Source organism: Piliocolobus tephrosceles, chromosome 12, assembly GCF_002776525.5.
Source record: "Piliocolobus tephrosceles isolate RC106 chromosome 12, ASM277652v3, whole genome shotgun sequence".
Taxonomy (NCBI): domain Eukaryota; kingdom Metazoa; phylum Chordata; class Mammalia; order Primates; family Cercopithecidae; genus Piliocolobus; species Piliocolobus tephrosceles.
Window position 1 is genome coordinate 23,142,754 of NC_045445.1, and position 17,686 is coordinate 23,160,439.

Genomic DNA, 17,686 nt, shown 5'->3' on the forward strand with positions numbered 1-17,686 from the left:
CTGGATTTAAACTGTGAGGCTGGGACTCATGAGAAAGGAAGTAGGATGGATTGGGTTCATAAGAGAGTGCCTATGAAAAGGTAGGTGGCTTGAATAAAATCTAGAAAAGGTGGGGAGGGATCATCTTGGAGATGAGTAATGAAGAGAAAAAGGGGAAATAGAGATCATAGGCTGAGATAGAAGGATTTAGATGCATAGAGGCCTGGTTTGTCTAGAGCAGGGCGGAAGGCATATTTAGAAGTAAAAGATAATGAGGAAATGAAGAGATGGTTGCCTAGGGCTGATATCTACAGTAACTTTCTTTATAGACCTCACTATTTACCACCATTTGTGAAAAAGATCTTAATTGGTCCCTAGTTTCCCTAATTTGACCCAAGATGGCTTTGACTGTATGATTGCTTAGAGTAACATGTTTTGCAGACCAAGACCCATAACTTTACTCCGTTCTCTGTCTACAGTCCAGACTTTTCAGATTGAGCAGATGACCAGCAAATTTGAGCCTTTGGTCACAGGGACCATCAGGAAATTACTTCCTGACTCAAAACTTATCCCAGGGTACGTTTGGGCGGAATCTAAGCAAGTGTGTCTAAGTGAAGTAGCTTCAAGTCTAAAGGCAGCCAGACTTAGGTGGGTAGGGTACATCTAGCCCCACTACTGGAGGATCTTGCTTCCTGCTGCTGTCTTCCTTGTTAGGAATTCCCCTGTCCAAGAGGAGGCTTTTCTCTATTTTATCACTTGCCTGGACTATGCAGTAGCCTCCTAACTAGTCTCACTGCCTCCAGACTTGTCCCTTATTTATTTATCCTCCACACTGCTGCCTTATGAACATTGTAAACACTCTTTTCTTGGAACTTTAGGACCATGCAATCATTCTATACTCCTATCATGCTTTATTCTATTTTACTTTTCTTAAATCCTTATTTTGCCTCCTTTACTAGATTTTATGCCTTGAGTGAAGGATCAATGTGTCTCAGACCTGTGTAACCACCTTAGTTGCCTGGAAACAAGTTGGCATTCAATATATGCTGTTCATAATAAGAATGATGACTTTGCAAGTACTGTGAATATGTACTTGAAGCTACTTCACTATCATATTAATAACATTTTAATTAAACTTTGATAAGATATAAATTAATGAAAATATAAAAAATAATTTTTAATCTAAAAAACCTCCATAAATTTGGACAAAAACTCTTCTAAATAAAATAAAGAAAAGGTAATGGAAATTATAAACAAGTATTACTTAATGACATATACTGCATTGTAGGGTGCAGCTAATGTCATATTTATAAGAAAATATGATCCATGAAATATGAAACAACATAACTGAATATTTATATGCTAAACATTCAACTCAAGAAGTTAGAATAGTAACCAGGAAGCCAACCAGAAGAAAGTTAAAGAAAGGAAATAAATACCAACACAGAAGTTAATAAAATAGGAAACAATAACGAAAATAAAAATGCTTTATCAGGTGGAAGCATAATTTTTTTCTTTTTCTTAAATTTATTTGTTTTTTTAAAAAAGTTTACTTTCAGAGGGTACATGTGCAACCCTTCCCCTCCTTCCTCCCTCCCAACTTTTGGAATCCCCAGTGTCTCTTGTTCCCATCTTTATGTTTGTGTCTACCCAATGTTTAGCTCCCACTTATAAGTGAGAACACGCAGAATTTAATTTTCCCTTTTAGTGTTAATTATCTTAGGATAATAGCCTCTAGCTGCATCCATGTTGCTGCAAGGGACATGATTTCATTCTTTTTTAATGACCACATAATATTCCATGGTGTATAGGTACCACATTTTCTTTATTCCATCCATCAGTGCTGGGCACCTAGGTTGATTCCATGTCTTTATTTTGTGAATACTACTGTGATAAATGTGAATGCAGGTGTATTTTGGGTAGAATAATTTATTTTCCTTTGGGAATATACCCAGTAGTTGGATTACTGTGTTGAATGGTAATTCTATTTTTGGTTCTTTGAGAAATCTCCAGACTGCTTTCTACAGGGGCCGAACTAATTTACATTCCTATAAGTATTCCCTTTTCTCTGCAACCTCACCAAAATCTGTAATTTTTGACGTTTTAATAATAACCATACCGACTGGTGTGAGAACAGAAAAAAGGAAAAGGTGCCCAGACCTTTTTATGAGGCTAGCGAAATCTTGATACCAAAATCAGATAAACTTGTTAGAAACATGAAAAATTATATACCAATATCATTCTTCATAAAAAGTCTTAAAAAGTCCTAATTAAAATATTAGTGACTTGAACTCAGCAAACCTATAAAAAATACAGTATGATCAAATGAGCTTGATTCCAGGAATTAAAGGATAGTCTAACATTAGAAAATTTATTACAAGTCACTACTTAAGCTAATTAAAGAGAAAGCAATGCATACTAACCTCAATAGACAGAGAAAAAATGAATAAATAAAATTCAGCACTTCTGTTTCGTAAAAAAGTGTAAACAAATCAAAAATAGAGGGAAGCATTTAATCTGACAAAGGATATATATGAAATACTTGCAATAAATATTATAATAAATGTAGAAACTTAAAAAGTATTCTCATTAGAGTCATAAGATGGGATATCTACTTTCAAAACTAGTATGTAACATTGTATCCATGAGATCATTGTCAATTCATTAAGACAAGAAACAGAAATATATTTAAGCACTGGAAAGGAAGAGAGTGTCATTATTCATGAATAATTTGGTTGACTACGAAGAAAGTTAAAAAGAGTTTTCAGAAAAACTATTTTAACTGTTAAGAAAGTCCATCAATATTGATGCATGGAAGATACATTTTAAAAATCAGTAATATTCTTAAATAGTAGAAAAGCAATTAGAAAACATTACTTCTTAGAAAGTTACTATTCACTAGCTAAAAATAAAATAAATAGCCTATAATATCAAGTGTTGTTCAGGATAAGGAAAAACTGCAAGAATTTGCATACTCTGCTGTGGGAATGCAAAGTGGTGCAGTCATTTTGTAAAAGTGATTGACAATTTTGCATAAAGTTAAACATACGCTTACTATATAACCCAACAATCCCACTCTCAGAAATTTACCCAAGAGATATGAAAGCATGTCCACTCACAGACTTGATATGTGAATGGTTACAACAACTTTATTTATAATAGCCAAAATCTGCAAACAACCATGAGCTAGTGAATGGATCAACAAGCTAGGGTACATCCATACAATAGAATACCACTCAGCAATACAAAAAGAAACTGCTGATACAAACAAAAAGATAGACAGATCTCAAAAACATTGTGCTGCACCAAAGACAACAGGCACAAAGGATTATATGCCATATAGCTTAATTTATATGAAATTCTAGAAAAGGGCAAACTATTTTGACAGGAAACATAAAAGTGATTGCCAAGGACTCAGTGGGAAATGAGACTAACTTCAAGGAGAATGGGGGAACTTTCTGGAGTGGTGGAAATGTTCTGCATCTTGATCGTAATGACTACTACACAGTTGTATACCTTTGCCAAAACTCATAAAATCAATTGTTTGTAAAGTATACCTCAATAAAGCTAATTAAAATAAAATTCCCATTCACAATAACAGACAGCACTATTAAGTACATAAGTCTAATAAACGATGCCCATAGTATTTATGGAAAATATTGTATGCATTACTGAAGGACGTTAAAGAAGACCTTAATTAAGGGAGATATATACTATTTTCTTTTCTTTTCTCTTCCTTCCTTCTTTCCTTCCTTCCTTCCTTCCTTCCTTCCTTCCTTCCTTTCTTCCTTCCTTCCTTCCTTTCTTCCTTCCTTCCCTCCCTCCTTCCTTCTCTTTCCTTTCTTTCTTTCTTTTTTTTGATGGAGTTTTGCTCTTGTTGCCCATGCTGGAGTGCAATGACGCCATATGAGCTCACGGCAACCTCCGCTTCCCAGGTTCAAGCGATTCTCCTGCCTCAGCCTCCCAAGTAGCTGGGATTACAGGCTTGTGCCACCACGCCCGACTACTTTTGTATTTTTAGTGGAGACTAGGTTTCTCCATGTTGGTCAGGCTGGTCTAAAACTCCTGACCTCAGGTGATCTGCCTGCCTTGGCCTCCGAAAGTGCTGGAATTATAGGCGTGAGCCACCGTGCCCAGCCTACCATTTTCAAATATAGGAATACTCAAAGATGTCCAATGTCCCAAAAACTAATCTATAAATTTAATGCAATTCCAGACATAATTTCACATGAGGTTTAACAAGCTGATCCTAAAATTCATATGAGTAATTGAAGGACCAAGAATATTCATGACAATTATGAAGAAGAACAAGTAGGAACGACTTGTCCTACAGCTATCAAGACTTAGAAAACTATAGTAATTGAAACAGTATAGTACTTATGCAGAGAGAGACAAACAGATCAGTGGGAGAAAAGAAAGACCTAGACACAAATCAGAGAATATAAGGAGCCTTGGTATATGACAGAACTGGCATTGCAAATCATGAGAGAAAACGATGGCTTATTCAATAAATGGGATAGGAATGATTGTTTATTCAAATCAGAAAAAAATACAGTTAGATTTCTATGCTACATCACATATAGAAATCAATTTCAGATGGATTTAAAAACTGAATGTTAAAAACAACTTTTAAAATTTAAAAGATACTTAGAATAATATGATCTCAGTGTAGGAAAGTCTTTCTTGAATAAGACACAAAAAGCACAAATTGTAAATTACTGATTAATTTCAGCATATTGATAGGGAAATAAAGCCTCTGTCTTTCTGTATTGTAAGATGTAGATAATAGACACGTGCCAGACTTAGAGAAGACACTTATAACAAATATATAACAAATCAATACGGACGACATAAGTACTCCATTTAGTAGAAAACAACCAATCTAAATTAACAGTGGGCAATATATCAATGAACAATGCACAGAAGAGAAAATCTGAATGGCCAGTACTAGATAAAAACATGCTTATCTTCACAAATAATCAGGGAAATGCAAATTAAATTAGCATAGTGATACTATTCCACAGCCATCAGATTGCTCCAAATAAAAAACATCTGCTAATACCACATGCCAACAAGAATGTGAGGAAACATAAATTGTTATATACTGCTTGTGGGAATGTGAGTTTATACATCCACTTTAGAGAATTTGGCAGTGCTTAGTGAAACTGAAAATATGTATATACTCTGAGCCAGCAATTTAACTCCTAGGTACCTTAAAGAAATGCTGGGAACAGGTTCAAGGACATTCCTTACAACACTTGTACTGGCTAAAATATGTTAACATAAAAAAGTCTATAATTTTCTACCCCCAAAATTTTTTTATGTTTTCAATTTATTTTCTCTTTCAATTTATAAGAATCTCCCACACTTCTATTAATCTATCCAGTGCAACCTCAAAGCAAGGATCTGAGAAAAATAATTACACTTGTAAGACTCTTATTTTTAGCAAGTAAGCTATAAGGAAAAACAAACAAACCACCAGTATTCAGTATAATGAGGAGCAAGGTAAATCAACAATGAATGAATGAGAACTGTATGTATCAACAGGGCTAGGTCTAAAAACAAAATATGAAATAGAAAAACAAAGCAAGTTGCGAAAAACTATGATTTCATTTGTGCAAAATTTAAAACAGATGTAATATTACCACATATTGTTTATGGATACAGTCATATGTAATAGAAGGATTAAAAAACATGAACATAGAGGACCTATATCATCTTTTAAGGTAGTGGTTGCCCCCAGAGCTCAGAAGATATGGGATTGGGGGTGAAAGGAAATTTTACTATACCTATAATGTTTTATTTCTCAGAAAACAAGCTCTGAACTACAAATAAATAAATAATGGCTCATCTATATGCTAGAACACTATGCAACTGCTAAAATGTATGAGGTTGATCTCTATGTGCAGATACAGAAAAATCACCAAGATATATTAGATGAAAAAGCTCCATAAAATATATTAAGTGGAAAAGTACGATCACTTTTGTGTAAATATGGAAAAATATAAATGTTTATAAATGTTGGTAAAAGCATACAAAATTTCTTAAAGCATCCACAACAAACTGTTTTTAGTACTTGCCTTTAGAGAGAGAGACTGGAGGTCTGGGATTGGAGGGAGGCTTAGTTATACTGTATTAATTATTCACCATGTGCAAATTATGCATTGTGCATTAAACTTAGTTTTTTAAAAATTCATGAGCTTAAAATCAAAGACGACACCTTGTGTGATCTTTAGGTTAGTATTATTTGCATATGGAAGATTACATGACATTTATCGGATTTTCTTTTAATCAAAGTTCATTTTGAGGTTTAATGACCAGCAAGCTGACAATTAGGCAGGAGGTGTCACTTTGAGGGATTGATGAGCTGAAATATTTTCTCATTTCCTTCAAGGTTAAGAGTTATATCTGAGACATCTTTGTATCTCCCACTGTGTCTAGTACAGAGCCTTGCCTGTGCTAGTAAACTATTCCCATGTGTTTATTCCTTAATTTGTTCATCTATGCATTCAGATAACAAATGTTACTACAGAACAACTATATTTTACTGCAAACACAACCCTTTTCAAGCACCTTGTGCTTTCTATGGGTTTCTCTGGGATGACCAGGGATTTGGAATTGCTGTTGTTTCTATGGGAAATGTGAGTTGACATAGAATAACCAAATTACACATGAATTTCAGGGTTATGATCCATCTGTACATTAGGGGATACTCAGTAAAACTATTTTCTTCCAGAAATTACATTTGATAAAGTTGATTGTAATGAAAGGAGAAGATGGTCTTAGTGACAATGACAATGATATAACTACCATCTGAAGCTGTTACCTCCTTTCCCTTCCCAGTAGCCACCATTCTTTCTTAGATTGAAGCCACAACCTTCTCACTGAACTGCCTGCCTCAAATCTTTTCCTTTACATATAAGTTATTTGCATAGCCACCAAAAGTATATAGTATATATGCTTTCTAAAACAAAACATACCCAGCAGTGGGCTTGCTGGATAATATAGTAGCTCTATTTTTAGTTTTTTGAGGAATTTCTGAAAGAAAGGAAATCAGGCTGTCAAAGAAATATCTGCATGCCTATATTTGTTGCAGCACTATTTATAATAGCCAAGACTCTGAAGTAACCTGTGTCCATCAACAGATGAACGGATAAAGAAAATGTGGTGCATATACACAATGGAGTAGTATTCAGCCAGAAAAAAGAATGAGATCCTGTCATTTGCAACAACACAGATGGAACTGGAGATCGTTATGTTAAGTGAAATAAGCCAGGCACATAAAGACAAACATCACATATTCTCACTTTTTTGTAGGATCTAAAAATCAAACAATGGAACTCATGGACATAGGAGTAGAAGGATGGTTAGCAGAGGCTGAGAAGGGTAGTGGGGGGCTGGGGAAAGGTGAGGATGGTTAATGGGTTTAAAAAGTAAAAATAATAGGACCTTCTACTTGATAGCATAACAGGGTGACTATAGTCAATAATAACCTAATTGTACATTTAAAAATAACCAAAAGAGTGTAATTGGATAATTTGTAAAACAAAGGATAAATGTTTGAGGTGATGGATACCCCATTCCCCATGATGTGATTATTTTACATTGCATGTCTGTATCAAAACATCTCATGCACCCTATAAATGTATACACTTACTGTGTACCCACAAAAATTTTTAAATTAAAAATTAAAGTAAAAAATAAAACACAAACATGACTATTCCACTTCCCTATTTGAAACCTTTTAATGTCTCTTCACTGACCTCACAATAAAGTCCACGCCCTTAGGATGGTGCACACAGCTCCTAATCATCTGGTGCCTGCCTATTTCTCTAGTTTTCTCTCCTGCCTCTTACTGGCACATGCTATTCTTTCTGATTGAAACTCTTTCTGTTTCCTAGTTGGTTTAACATACTTCTATTCATCCTTCAAAACCCAAGGCGTCATAAAGATTAATAAAATAATAAATGGGAAATTGTTTGGGAAAGTAAACAAAAACAATGCCAATGGCAGGTCCTCTCCAATAGGTCTTCACTACCACTACCTCTCTGCAAACTGATCTGGAAATTTCTTTCTCTGTGCTACATCTACATGTTATAAAGAGTCCCATTGTTGCACTTATGATGTTGCAATTTGATTACTCATTTACATGTCTGTCACTTCCACTAGACATTGAGCCTGACCTAGTGGAGTGACCTGATAATGTGTGTGAATGCTATAACTGAATGGCAACAGTGGTGATGTTCTGAGATAACAGAGATAATAGTCATATCTGTGCAAGTACTCTGTTTTATAGGATGCTCACACAGCCATCAAAGAAAGAGAAACCTCGCTAAGAGCTCTAAGGAAAGATTCCACTCCCCAACCAACTCTTTCTGTACAGCCTGGAAAGCAGTGAAAGCAGATAAAACTAGCACTGAGGAAACTTACCCAGGAGGCCAGATGCAATCTGTCTACCAAGGATGGAAAAATGACAAGGTAACTATTTGGAAAACTGCCTCTGACAGCTTGTGTAAGAAGACTTTTAATTTGATTATATAAAGCAAACTATAACAGTTGTGCTTTTAATTAGATGTGGAATTCACTTAAGGTTGACTGAAGGCTTTGATGGAAGGAGATTTGGATGTTTTAGGGTACATTTAATGATGTAAAAAAGTAAGAGCTCTACTTCCAGTTCTAGGAGTCCAGGCGTCTTTGAACCCTAAGACAAAACTATCCTCAACTTCTGTGGATGTCAACAACATCATTCTCATGTTAATCAAATATGTTTCTAGCATGGAACATGAAGCTTTGTAGTTAATAAAGTGGTTTCCCATACAGCATCTCATTTGAGTCCTATAATAACCTTGTGAGGTCAGCAAGGCAGGGGTTATTGCCCCCATTCACAGCAAGAAAAACTGGGACTAAGTGAAGATATGTGACATCGAATTGCACAGGCAGTGGGAGATGTAGGTCTAGAACTCTAGAACCTAGATTCTTTTGTCACTAGTTTCAGTACTTCTCACATTGTACCCTTCCCAAACTGTAGCTCAGAACTTTCGGCAGCCTCTGGAGGCCCAGGCCTAGAGAGATCATGGCTCTGACCCATGTGACATGTCAGATACTCCAATATCTAATTTCACACCATTAGTCAGCAGTCACTGAATGGACGTTCAGGATGTCATGAGAACCTGACATCGATCTCTCAATTAAAAAGCAAAGCTCCCCTGGGAGACAAACTTAAAGATAATTGGATTTCTTGTTTGAACTGTATGTGCCAGTCCCTGCTTTACAGAAGGTTGTTGGAGTGTTTAAAAGATAAATAAGGTGGCAAGCATTATGCTCCTTCTAAACCCAAAGGAGGCGCTGTAGGGGCTAAAATTGCTTCGGCCACTACCATGTGAAAACTAAACGTGCCTTTGGGTCACATACTCTTAGTTCTTTCTTGTAGAAGCCTTTTGAGCTCCAGGGAAGTCAGAGAGAAAATAATAATTGTGAAGATATGAAAAGAAAGATTGGGAAGCTATGATTCTTAAGGTCATGAGTGATCTTTGTAAAGGATATATAATAAGATAATCTGTCATGCTGTTGCTGGATATACTTCAGGTCAAACGACACAGTAGTGGTACAGCAAACCAGCTACTTGTCTTAGCAACTCACTTTGGACTCCACTAGAAAACCAATTATCTTTAAGTTTGGCTCCCAGGGGAGCTTTGCTTTTTAAGCGAGAGATCGATGTTGGGTTCTCATGACATCCTGAATGTCCATTCAGTGACTGCTGACTAATGGCGTGAAATTGGACATTGGAGTATCTGACATGTCACATGGGTCAGAGCCACGATCCATCTAGGCCAAGGCCTCCAGAGGCTGCTGAAAGCTTCAAGCAATAGTTTGGGGAGGCTAAGTATTTTGGGCTTCACACATATCACTGGAATAAGAAGTCAGGCTCTAAGGAAGCAAAGTGAACATCTCTGCCACGGGCTCATTAAGTCTCCAAACTCAAGTGGAAGGAAAATGATGAGGTAATTATCTTCATAATCAATCTCCACACCCATGTTTACTGTCTTTCCTTTTTCCTAAATGATGACCTTTCTTTTCTGCCTGAAGATAATGCCTCCACTTGTGTATTTTCTCATCCCGTCTCCTCCAACCTCCTCAGAGACCCCCTTTACTTCATCATTCATCCTCTTGCATGTAGTTCATATTTCCTTCTCTCTGGACCTAGACTCTTTGCATAGAATCTTGGTCAAGTTTCTTCTTCATTAAGAGCCAAAACGCAAGAATAAAAATACCCTCTGTCCTCTCTTCTACCCTTAGCCTTTTGGTGCTCTCTCTGCCTCCTTTACTTCATCAATCATCTTCTTGAAATTATAACCCACATTTGTTGTTTTTCCCTTTATCCCCTCAACACCAACCTCACTTCAGTTGAGATTCTTGCCCCAGCTCTCCAATATTCATGGCACCTTCTTTATTAACAATTCCGATGACTCTACTTCTCCCTTGGACTCTGTGACATCACTCTCTGTTTCTCCCACTTCTATGACACAATTTTGGAAAATGTTTCTGGTCTTTTTTTCTCCAAAAAAAATATGAGTTTCCCTGCCTTTCCTGTCCTTAGTCCCCTACTCATTTCGTCCAAACACTCCAAAATCAATGGCTGATGTGGTCCTCAAGTTACCGGACCTTTTTGACCGTTATTCCCTCTGCATGGAATATTCTCTCTCTTCTTCTCCTAAGAAGGTTCTACTTTTGCTAAATACCCACCATGGCTCTGAAACAGTTTATTTCATTCTGCCCTCCAAACCCCTTTTTCCTAAAGCAAGTTTGTTTTTTGTTACATCTCCATCATGGAAATCTACCTCAATTTCTTTCATTTGTTGTTCAGTTCAGATGATGGCAATCTCCATATGGCTCCTATTATCCACTTACCTGACAAAAACTCCTGGCTCATAATATAATTAGCATCTTGTAAACTCAAATTTATATCAACATGCATAAGATTAACTTTTTATCTCCAGGAGAAAAAAATTATAATTGAAATACAAGTACAATGTGCTGCTGTAGTAATCATCGTTATCAGATTTCTTATCTGTAAATTCAGCGAGACAAATCAAAGACCTACTCTCAAATACCTTACAAGATAGTTTGGAAAATTAGAAATAATAATGGATCTGAAAGTTATTTGAAAAGTATTATGCTCCAGACATGTAATTACTAAAAGGGAGGTAAGTCTTCCTTCACAGACTTATGTAGTATACATTAAGATCCTTGTTCAGGGCACTGAAAAGAGATGAAAAGTGAATAAAAAATGTAAGAACATGTTACAATGGAAGGAGTAAAAACTGGAAAATGAGACTTGGGTGTCAGTTCTTGCTGTTACTGGCTGGATGTGAGATTCTAAGAAAGACACTTTACCTCTCTGAGTCTTCTTTTTCAGTTATAAAACTTAAGCGTTTATCAAATGAAACTTTAAAAGTCCTTTCCGTCTTTAATATCCTATGACTTCACAATCAGTGGAAGTGGGAAAGACCTCACATTTATCATGTAGTCTTTCATTATTACTTTTTTTGTGCAAATATCTCTCAATTTTCTTGTCCTCCTTTTCTTCCACTGTTTTAACTTGGCATATCCCAAACTTGATTTGAAATCAAGTATATCTGCTTACTCTACCCTGTTAGCTAAACACTGCCAAAGAAGATCACTCAAGAAAGCAATCTGGTTTCACCTTCTTAAATTCATGATTTCCATGATCAAATTGCCTCTCAGTATTACCTGGAAATCATAGTATTTGTTCTAAGTAGTAAAGCCTTCTCACTTCCAGATATGAATACTTTAGTTTTCTCTCTGCCTTCAAACCCCCAACATGCCCTCCCCACCACTCACTCTTATATCATGACCTCTTTTCATACTTCATTGAGAAAACAGAAGCCATAGAAGCAAACTCAGTCATCTTTCTAAGATTAAATGTGGCAACTTAACTACAACGGCATCTGTTTTCTCTGGCTTTCCTCCTGTTAAAACGATGAAGTGTTTCTGCTTTTACCAAAGGTGAATGCCTTGACTTAAGTTCTGTATCCCGTCCTCTCTCACTGTCTAGAAGATTTTGCTCCAAAAATGTATTTCTTATTTTCATTTGCATCATCAATATCCCCTCTGTGCTGGATCATTTTCATCAGCATACAAAAGGTAGGGTTAATGCTCATCTCTCTATAGTTATCACCCAATTTCTCTGCTCCCCTTCAGTCTCCATCACTCATCACTCTACTAAATCCATTATTCTTGTAACTAAATGTAAGAGACTATTTTTTGTCTTCATCTTAATTTCACAACAGCTTTTATTAACACAGTCAACAATTCTCTTGAAGCATGGATTCTGTTATTTGATTTCCTCCTGGTTTTCATCCTATCTCACTGACTCCTCCTTTTTAATCTCCTTTCCGGCCTTCTCCTATTCTGTTAGACCTAAGGGAGAGAGACTCTTAAAGCTTAGTGCAGCACATTCTGCTTTATCTATAATATCTCCATTCCCATGGATTTCAATGTTATCTATATTCAGATACCTCCGAAATTTATACCCCAGTCCAGCCCTGTCTTCCGGGCTATAATCTATAGTTGTCTGTTTCTTACCTTTACCCAGAATTTTCATGGACACCTGAAACTTAATACAAATTGAATTTGTGTTTCCCCTAAATTTTCTTTTTATGTAATCTCCCCATCCAAGTAAATGGCACCACTTACTCAAACCAGAAACCCATGAGTCATCTCTGATAGTCAGTTTTCATTACTCTTCATATCTGATATGTCAGTAAGTCCTGACATTTCTACCTCCCAAATATATCTTGAACCTCTCTTTTTTCTATCTCTTCTGCAACAACATTATTCAGGTTTACTATTACCCCTTATCTGGTCCACTGAAGTAGTCTTTTAATTGTCTTACTCTGTCCATGAAGTTCTCCCTGTAATTCATTTATCAGACAGCAGGAAACATGATTTTCTGTTGTAAATTTCATCACTACTACTTAATACTCTCCAGGGGATTCTTACAGTCTTTAAAAAAAATTTAAATTCTTTAGCATGATCTCCAAGAACCTGAATGATCTGGCCCTTCCTATTTTTTCTGTCTTCTCTCATTCTCTCTCTCTCTCTCTCTCCTCTGTCTCTCCACAATATCCTGGTCGTTTTTAGTTTATATTAATTTTTCTAACACTCAATGTTTCCATGCTCATGGCTTATACCCTCTGCCCAGAATGTTCTCCCTCACCCCCATTTCTAACTCTTGCATTATTATCTCCTTCCCATTTTTTTAGGCCTCAAATTTTTAGGCTTTTCTTGGCCACTCTGACCAAAATACCCCTCTCCCAAACACACACACACGCGTGCACGCACGCACACACACACACGCACACACAGAGCATATTTTCTATTTTGGGTCCTTGTTTGTTTACATTCATAGTAAACAATTCACAATTTTTTGTGGGTCTCTTTCCTTGTTTTTAGTCTTTCTTCTTTCTCTCCCAGTGAAATGCTAACTCCATGAAATGTAGAGGATATTCCTGATGTACTAAAAAAAAGTATTGATTTTTTAACTATTTTATTCTAAGCATCTATCTAAGAGTTGGCACACAGTAAGCATTTAGTAAATATTTGTTGAATGTAGGAATGAATGTATTAAGTACCTAATATGTACCAGTAATTGTGCAAAATGTGTTATATCGAATTAATACACTATTCTATAGATGAGGATACCAACTTTCGGAGAAGTGATGTGACTTTCTCCAGGACACACAGCCAGTAAGTGGCAAAGCTGGGATTTGAATTTAATCATGTCTTTTTCCATCTCCTCACCATCAGTAGTTCACCCTTGCTGTATTGTGCCTCCTATGCTAATGTTTAACGAACTTACTATCAAACAAGTTTAAGGAGTAGACATCCTTTGTTATGATGAAATAAAACACTATAATTTTACCACAAATAAAAATATAATTCAATTGGCATAGAATTTCTAAAACAAGAAACAGATTTAATCATTGCTCTTATGAAATTTACATACAGCTAATTAGGAATATTCATTGTTGATGATAACACCAGCACAGCAATAGGAACAGCCAGTTAAGATCCGAAAGGATCGAGCATTTTCCAAAATAAGTATTGCAAAAAATGTACATATTTATGTGTCATAGTTACAGTTTCAAGAGTCTATACATTCTAAATACGAAGGGATAATTGAAGTCATGGATTAACTTTCCAAATGGCTCCTGGAGGACTGGGGTCAAATTTATTAATTAAGTGCAAGAATCCTGAACTTCCAGAAAGAAGCCAATTGTGTTTGGTATGTATGACACTTCTAAGCAGTTTGATTTTTTTTCTAAAAAAAAAAGTATCAGATCAATGGTTATTCTTCAAATATTTATTTTTTTAGATTCAAATCATGGCTGGAACTGAAGAAGAAAATATGATTCAAATTTCAGAAATTATCCTTTTGGGTTTTGGGGATCTCCATGGCCTTCAGTTTCTTCTTTTTGGGATATTTCTGGCCATGTATGTGGTGACTTTAATGGGCGACATTGCGATCCTAACTGTGGTGTCAGCTAATCATTTCCTTCATACGCCCATGTTTTTCTTTCTTGGTCACTTCTTCCTAGAGATTGGCTGCACCAGTACCATTGAGCCCACAAGGCTGAGGACATTGCCATCAGCTCATATGCCTTTTTCCTTTCCAGCCTGTGCTTCCCAGTTTTACTTTTTGCTGCATTGGTGGCTACAGAATGCTTCTTCCTGGCTGTAATGTCTTATGATCGCTATATAGCCATCTGTAACCCAATGCAATACTTCAGCATCATGGACCACTGGAGTTGCTTACAGCTAGCTGGTGCCTCACGGGTGGCTGGATTTCTGGCATTCACTTTCCTCACGGTCCTCATTTTTCGCTTAACATTCTGTTCCACCAATGTGATCCATCACTTCTGTGTTTTGAAGCCCATCATGAAACTGGCTTGCACTGACACTAAAGTAGCTGAGATGACCACTTTTATGTGCACCTCTTTATTTGCTCTTGGCCCCTTCCTGCTGACCCAGGCTTCTTATGTTCACATCATCACTGCCGTTCTGAGGATTTCTTCTTCCACAGGAAAGCAGAGGGCTTTCTCCACCTGTTCCTCCCATCTGACTGTGGTTAGTCTCTATAGGACACTGGGCATTGTTTATGGCTTCCCATCAGGACCTCAGTATGAAGACTTATTGAAGTTACTTTCTCTTCTGTATGCAGTGCTTACCCCTGCCCTCAACCGTATCATTTACACCTTAAGGAAAAAGGATGGGAAGGTAGTTCTGAGAAAATTGGTGCAATCAGGAACATATAACTGGTTCAAAAAACGTTTGAAATTTTTAGTGGCTTTTGGCACCTTCTGAAAAACCTCAAAAAAGTGGAAATCTTTCTATAGTGTCAAGAATAGTTACTGTGAAATTGATGAGTTTTCATTTGTTCCATCAACTTTCTCCACATTAGTGAATAAGAAGTGTGTTAAATGTTCATTTGTCGAACATTTCATAGGTGCCAGACACTATGCTAAGTCCTTTGCATGGATTGTCATGTTAAATCCTCACAGCAACACTCTGAGGTACCTATTGTTATCCCCATTTTACAGATGTTATAACTGAGATGCAAAGATTAACTCACTTGCTAAAGACCATCCAGCTAGAAAGTAGTGAAACCAGAATTTGAATTTGATTCCAAGGTTTGCCTAACATCAAACCCATGATCTTTCCACTAAATGAGGGGAAACCACAATCTTGGAGTGCCCAAATGGCTTTCTTGGATCATGGAAGACATTACTGCAGATAACTTTTAATAGGGGAACAGGGGTTAATCAGGGGTTAATGTGAGGTGAGAAGAAGGGAAAAAAAGTAATGCAATAAAAGAATGCAATTTAAATCCTAGTCTCTCTCTCTCTTCTTCACCTGAAGTCTTGATGAAAATTTCTTGAGATAAAAAATGTCCTGAGATTAAAATTAGTTTTTTAAGATTATTTGTAAGAACAAAAGATTAAAAGCAACCTAACTAGTTCAATAAATTAAAGCACATTCACACAATGGAATATTATACATCCATAAACAAACAAAAAAGAACAAATCAGCTCTTCATGTGCTGACATGGAAAAATCTCCATAATCTATTGTAAGTGCAAAAAACAAGATTAGTGCAATGTGCACTGTGTGGCTCCAGTTGTGCAAAAACAGCAAAAGAAAAATATTTAAAACTTAATTACAGATTCATAGACTGTTCTAGAAAGATATATATGAATTTGGTGATATTGGGTGCCTTTTGGTAGAGAAACTAGAGGGGAGGTGTACCTTTTGAGGTGGGAATTATGTAAATAAACTACCTGTTGAAAAGTAATCAAAGTTTAACAAATTATTGCAAATTGTACAAAAAGCAAAAATGTTCAACAACCCATATTTATATACCAGTGTGGAAGCACTTCTAGACACTTGGGAAGCTTCTTTTCTTTCACAGGCAAGTTATCAGCTCTGAGGGCAAGGATCTTGTCACTTACTGCTTCTATTACTTCCCTCATAGTGCCCTAAATGCCAAAAAAAGTGTATAGCATAGATGTTTGACTTAACATTTCTGCTATCATTCAACACAGCATCGCTCAACATCCACTGAGCATAACAATTTCCAACAACTTGGTGTGTTTCCATTTCTAGAGTGAAAAACCCAAGGGGGAAAAGTGCGAGCTGTGTCTCTGATGCTTTTCCGTCCATAGCAATCATAAAGGCTAGCAAGGGGCTAGCATGAACTAAGAATGGCTTTCTGGGGTCTTCCTTACATTATCACCATAGTGAGCTTCCTATCAGGAAAACATGACTGCATTCCTCTGGTGTTTAATCAACCTCTGCCACAATGATCCACAATTAGGAACAGAATAAGGGTTTCATATTCTTTGTGACTCCGTGACTTTACACATGCTGTTTCTACTTTTACCTCTGCCTCATTTTCTCGTGTTAACTCCTTTTCACCCTTCAAATATCAAATGTCAAATATCAAAGTATCACACACTCAGTGAAGCACTCCCTGATCCTTCAACATCCCTCTAAAGTTAGGGCCTATTTTTTCCTATGCTATTAAAGCACTTTGTACATATTTATATTTTATGCCAATTACATTGTACAGTAAATTTTTGAATTTATGTCTGCCTCTTCACCTAATAATGAATTCATGCTGACGTTTATCCTACATGTAGAGTAGCTGTTCACCTGCCTGAAGCAGAGGCTGAACTACGTAATGTCTTAAGGATAGTTCCAGTTCTAGAAGTTTGATATTTGTCTTGGAGCAAATTTTAAAGCAGAATTTTTGGTGATGGGTGGAGAGTCTTGAGAATTTCCTCTTAGTGTCAGGAAGCAGCATTATCTTGAACCCTTGGAAAGGGGACCTAAATCATTCATCCATTCACTCACTTGAAATATTTGTTAAATATAAATGTAACATATAAGTATGTTAAATATCAATTCAAGCAAAAACACTTACTGGTTAGTACTCCTCTGGGCACAAAAAGAATAAGAATCATGTGAATTTAACTTCAAAACTCTCCTGTCTAACCACTGGAACACCAACATGGTCTCAGATACAGAGCCTGCACCCAATAAATGTTTGTTCAACTAAGCCAAACAAAGGTATTATCAAGTGGTCTGGGAAAACAACTGGCCTCTGTTGAGGAGATCATCAATTT

At 36.4% G+C, this 17,686-nt stretch overlaps 1 protein-coding gene across 1 annotated transcript; it reads left to right on the plus strand.

Moving 5' to 3' along the window:
* Positions 1-14,410: 14,410 nt before the first annotated feature.
* On the plus strand, positions 14,411-15,366 carry LOC111531532 (olfactory receptor 10A4-like). Its single transcript, XM_023198815.1, is given in 2 exon segments — positions 14,411-14,696; positions 14,699-15,366. Coding segments are annotated over 2 exon segments (954 nt in total).
* The last annotated feature ends 2,320 nt before the right edge of the window (positions 15,367-17,686 follow it).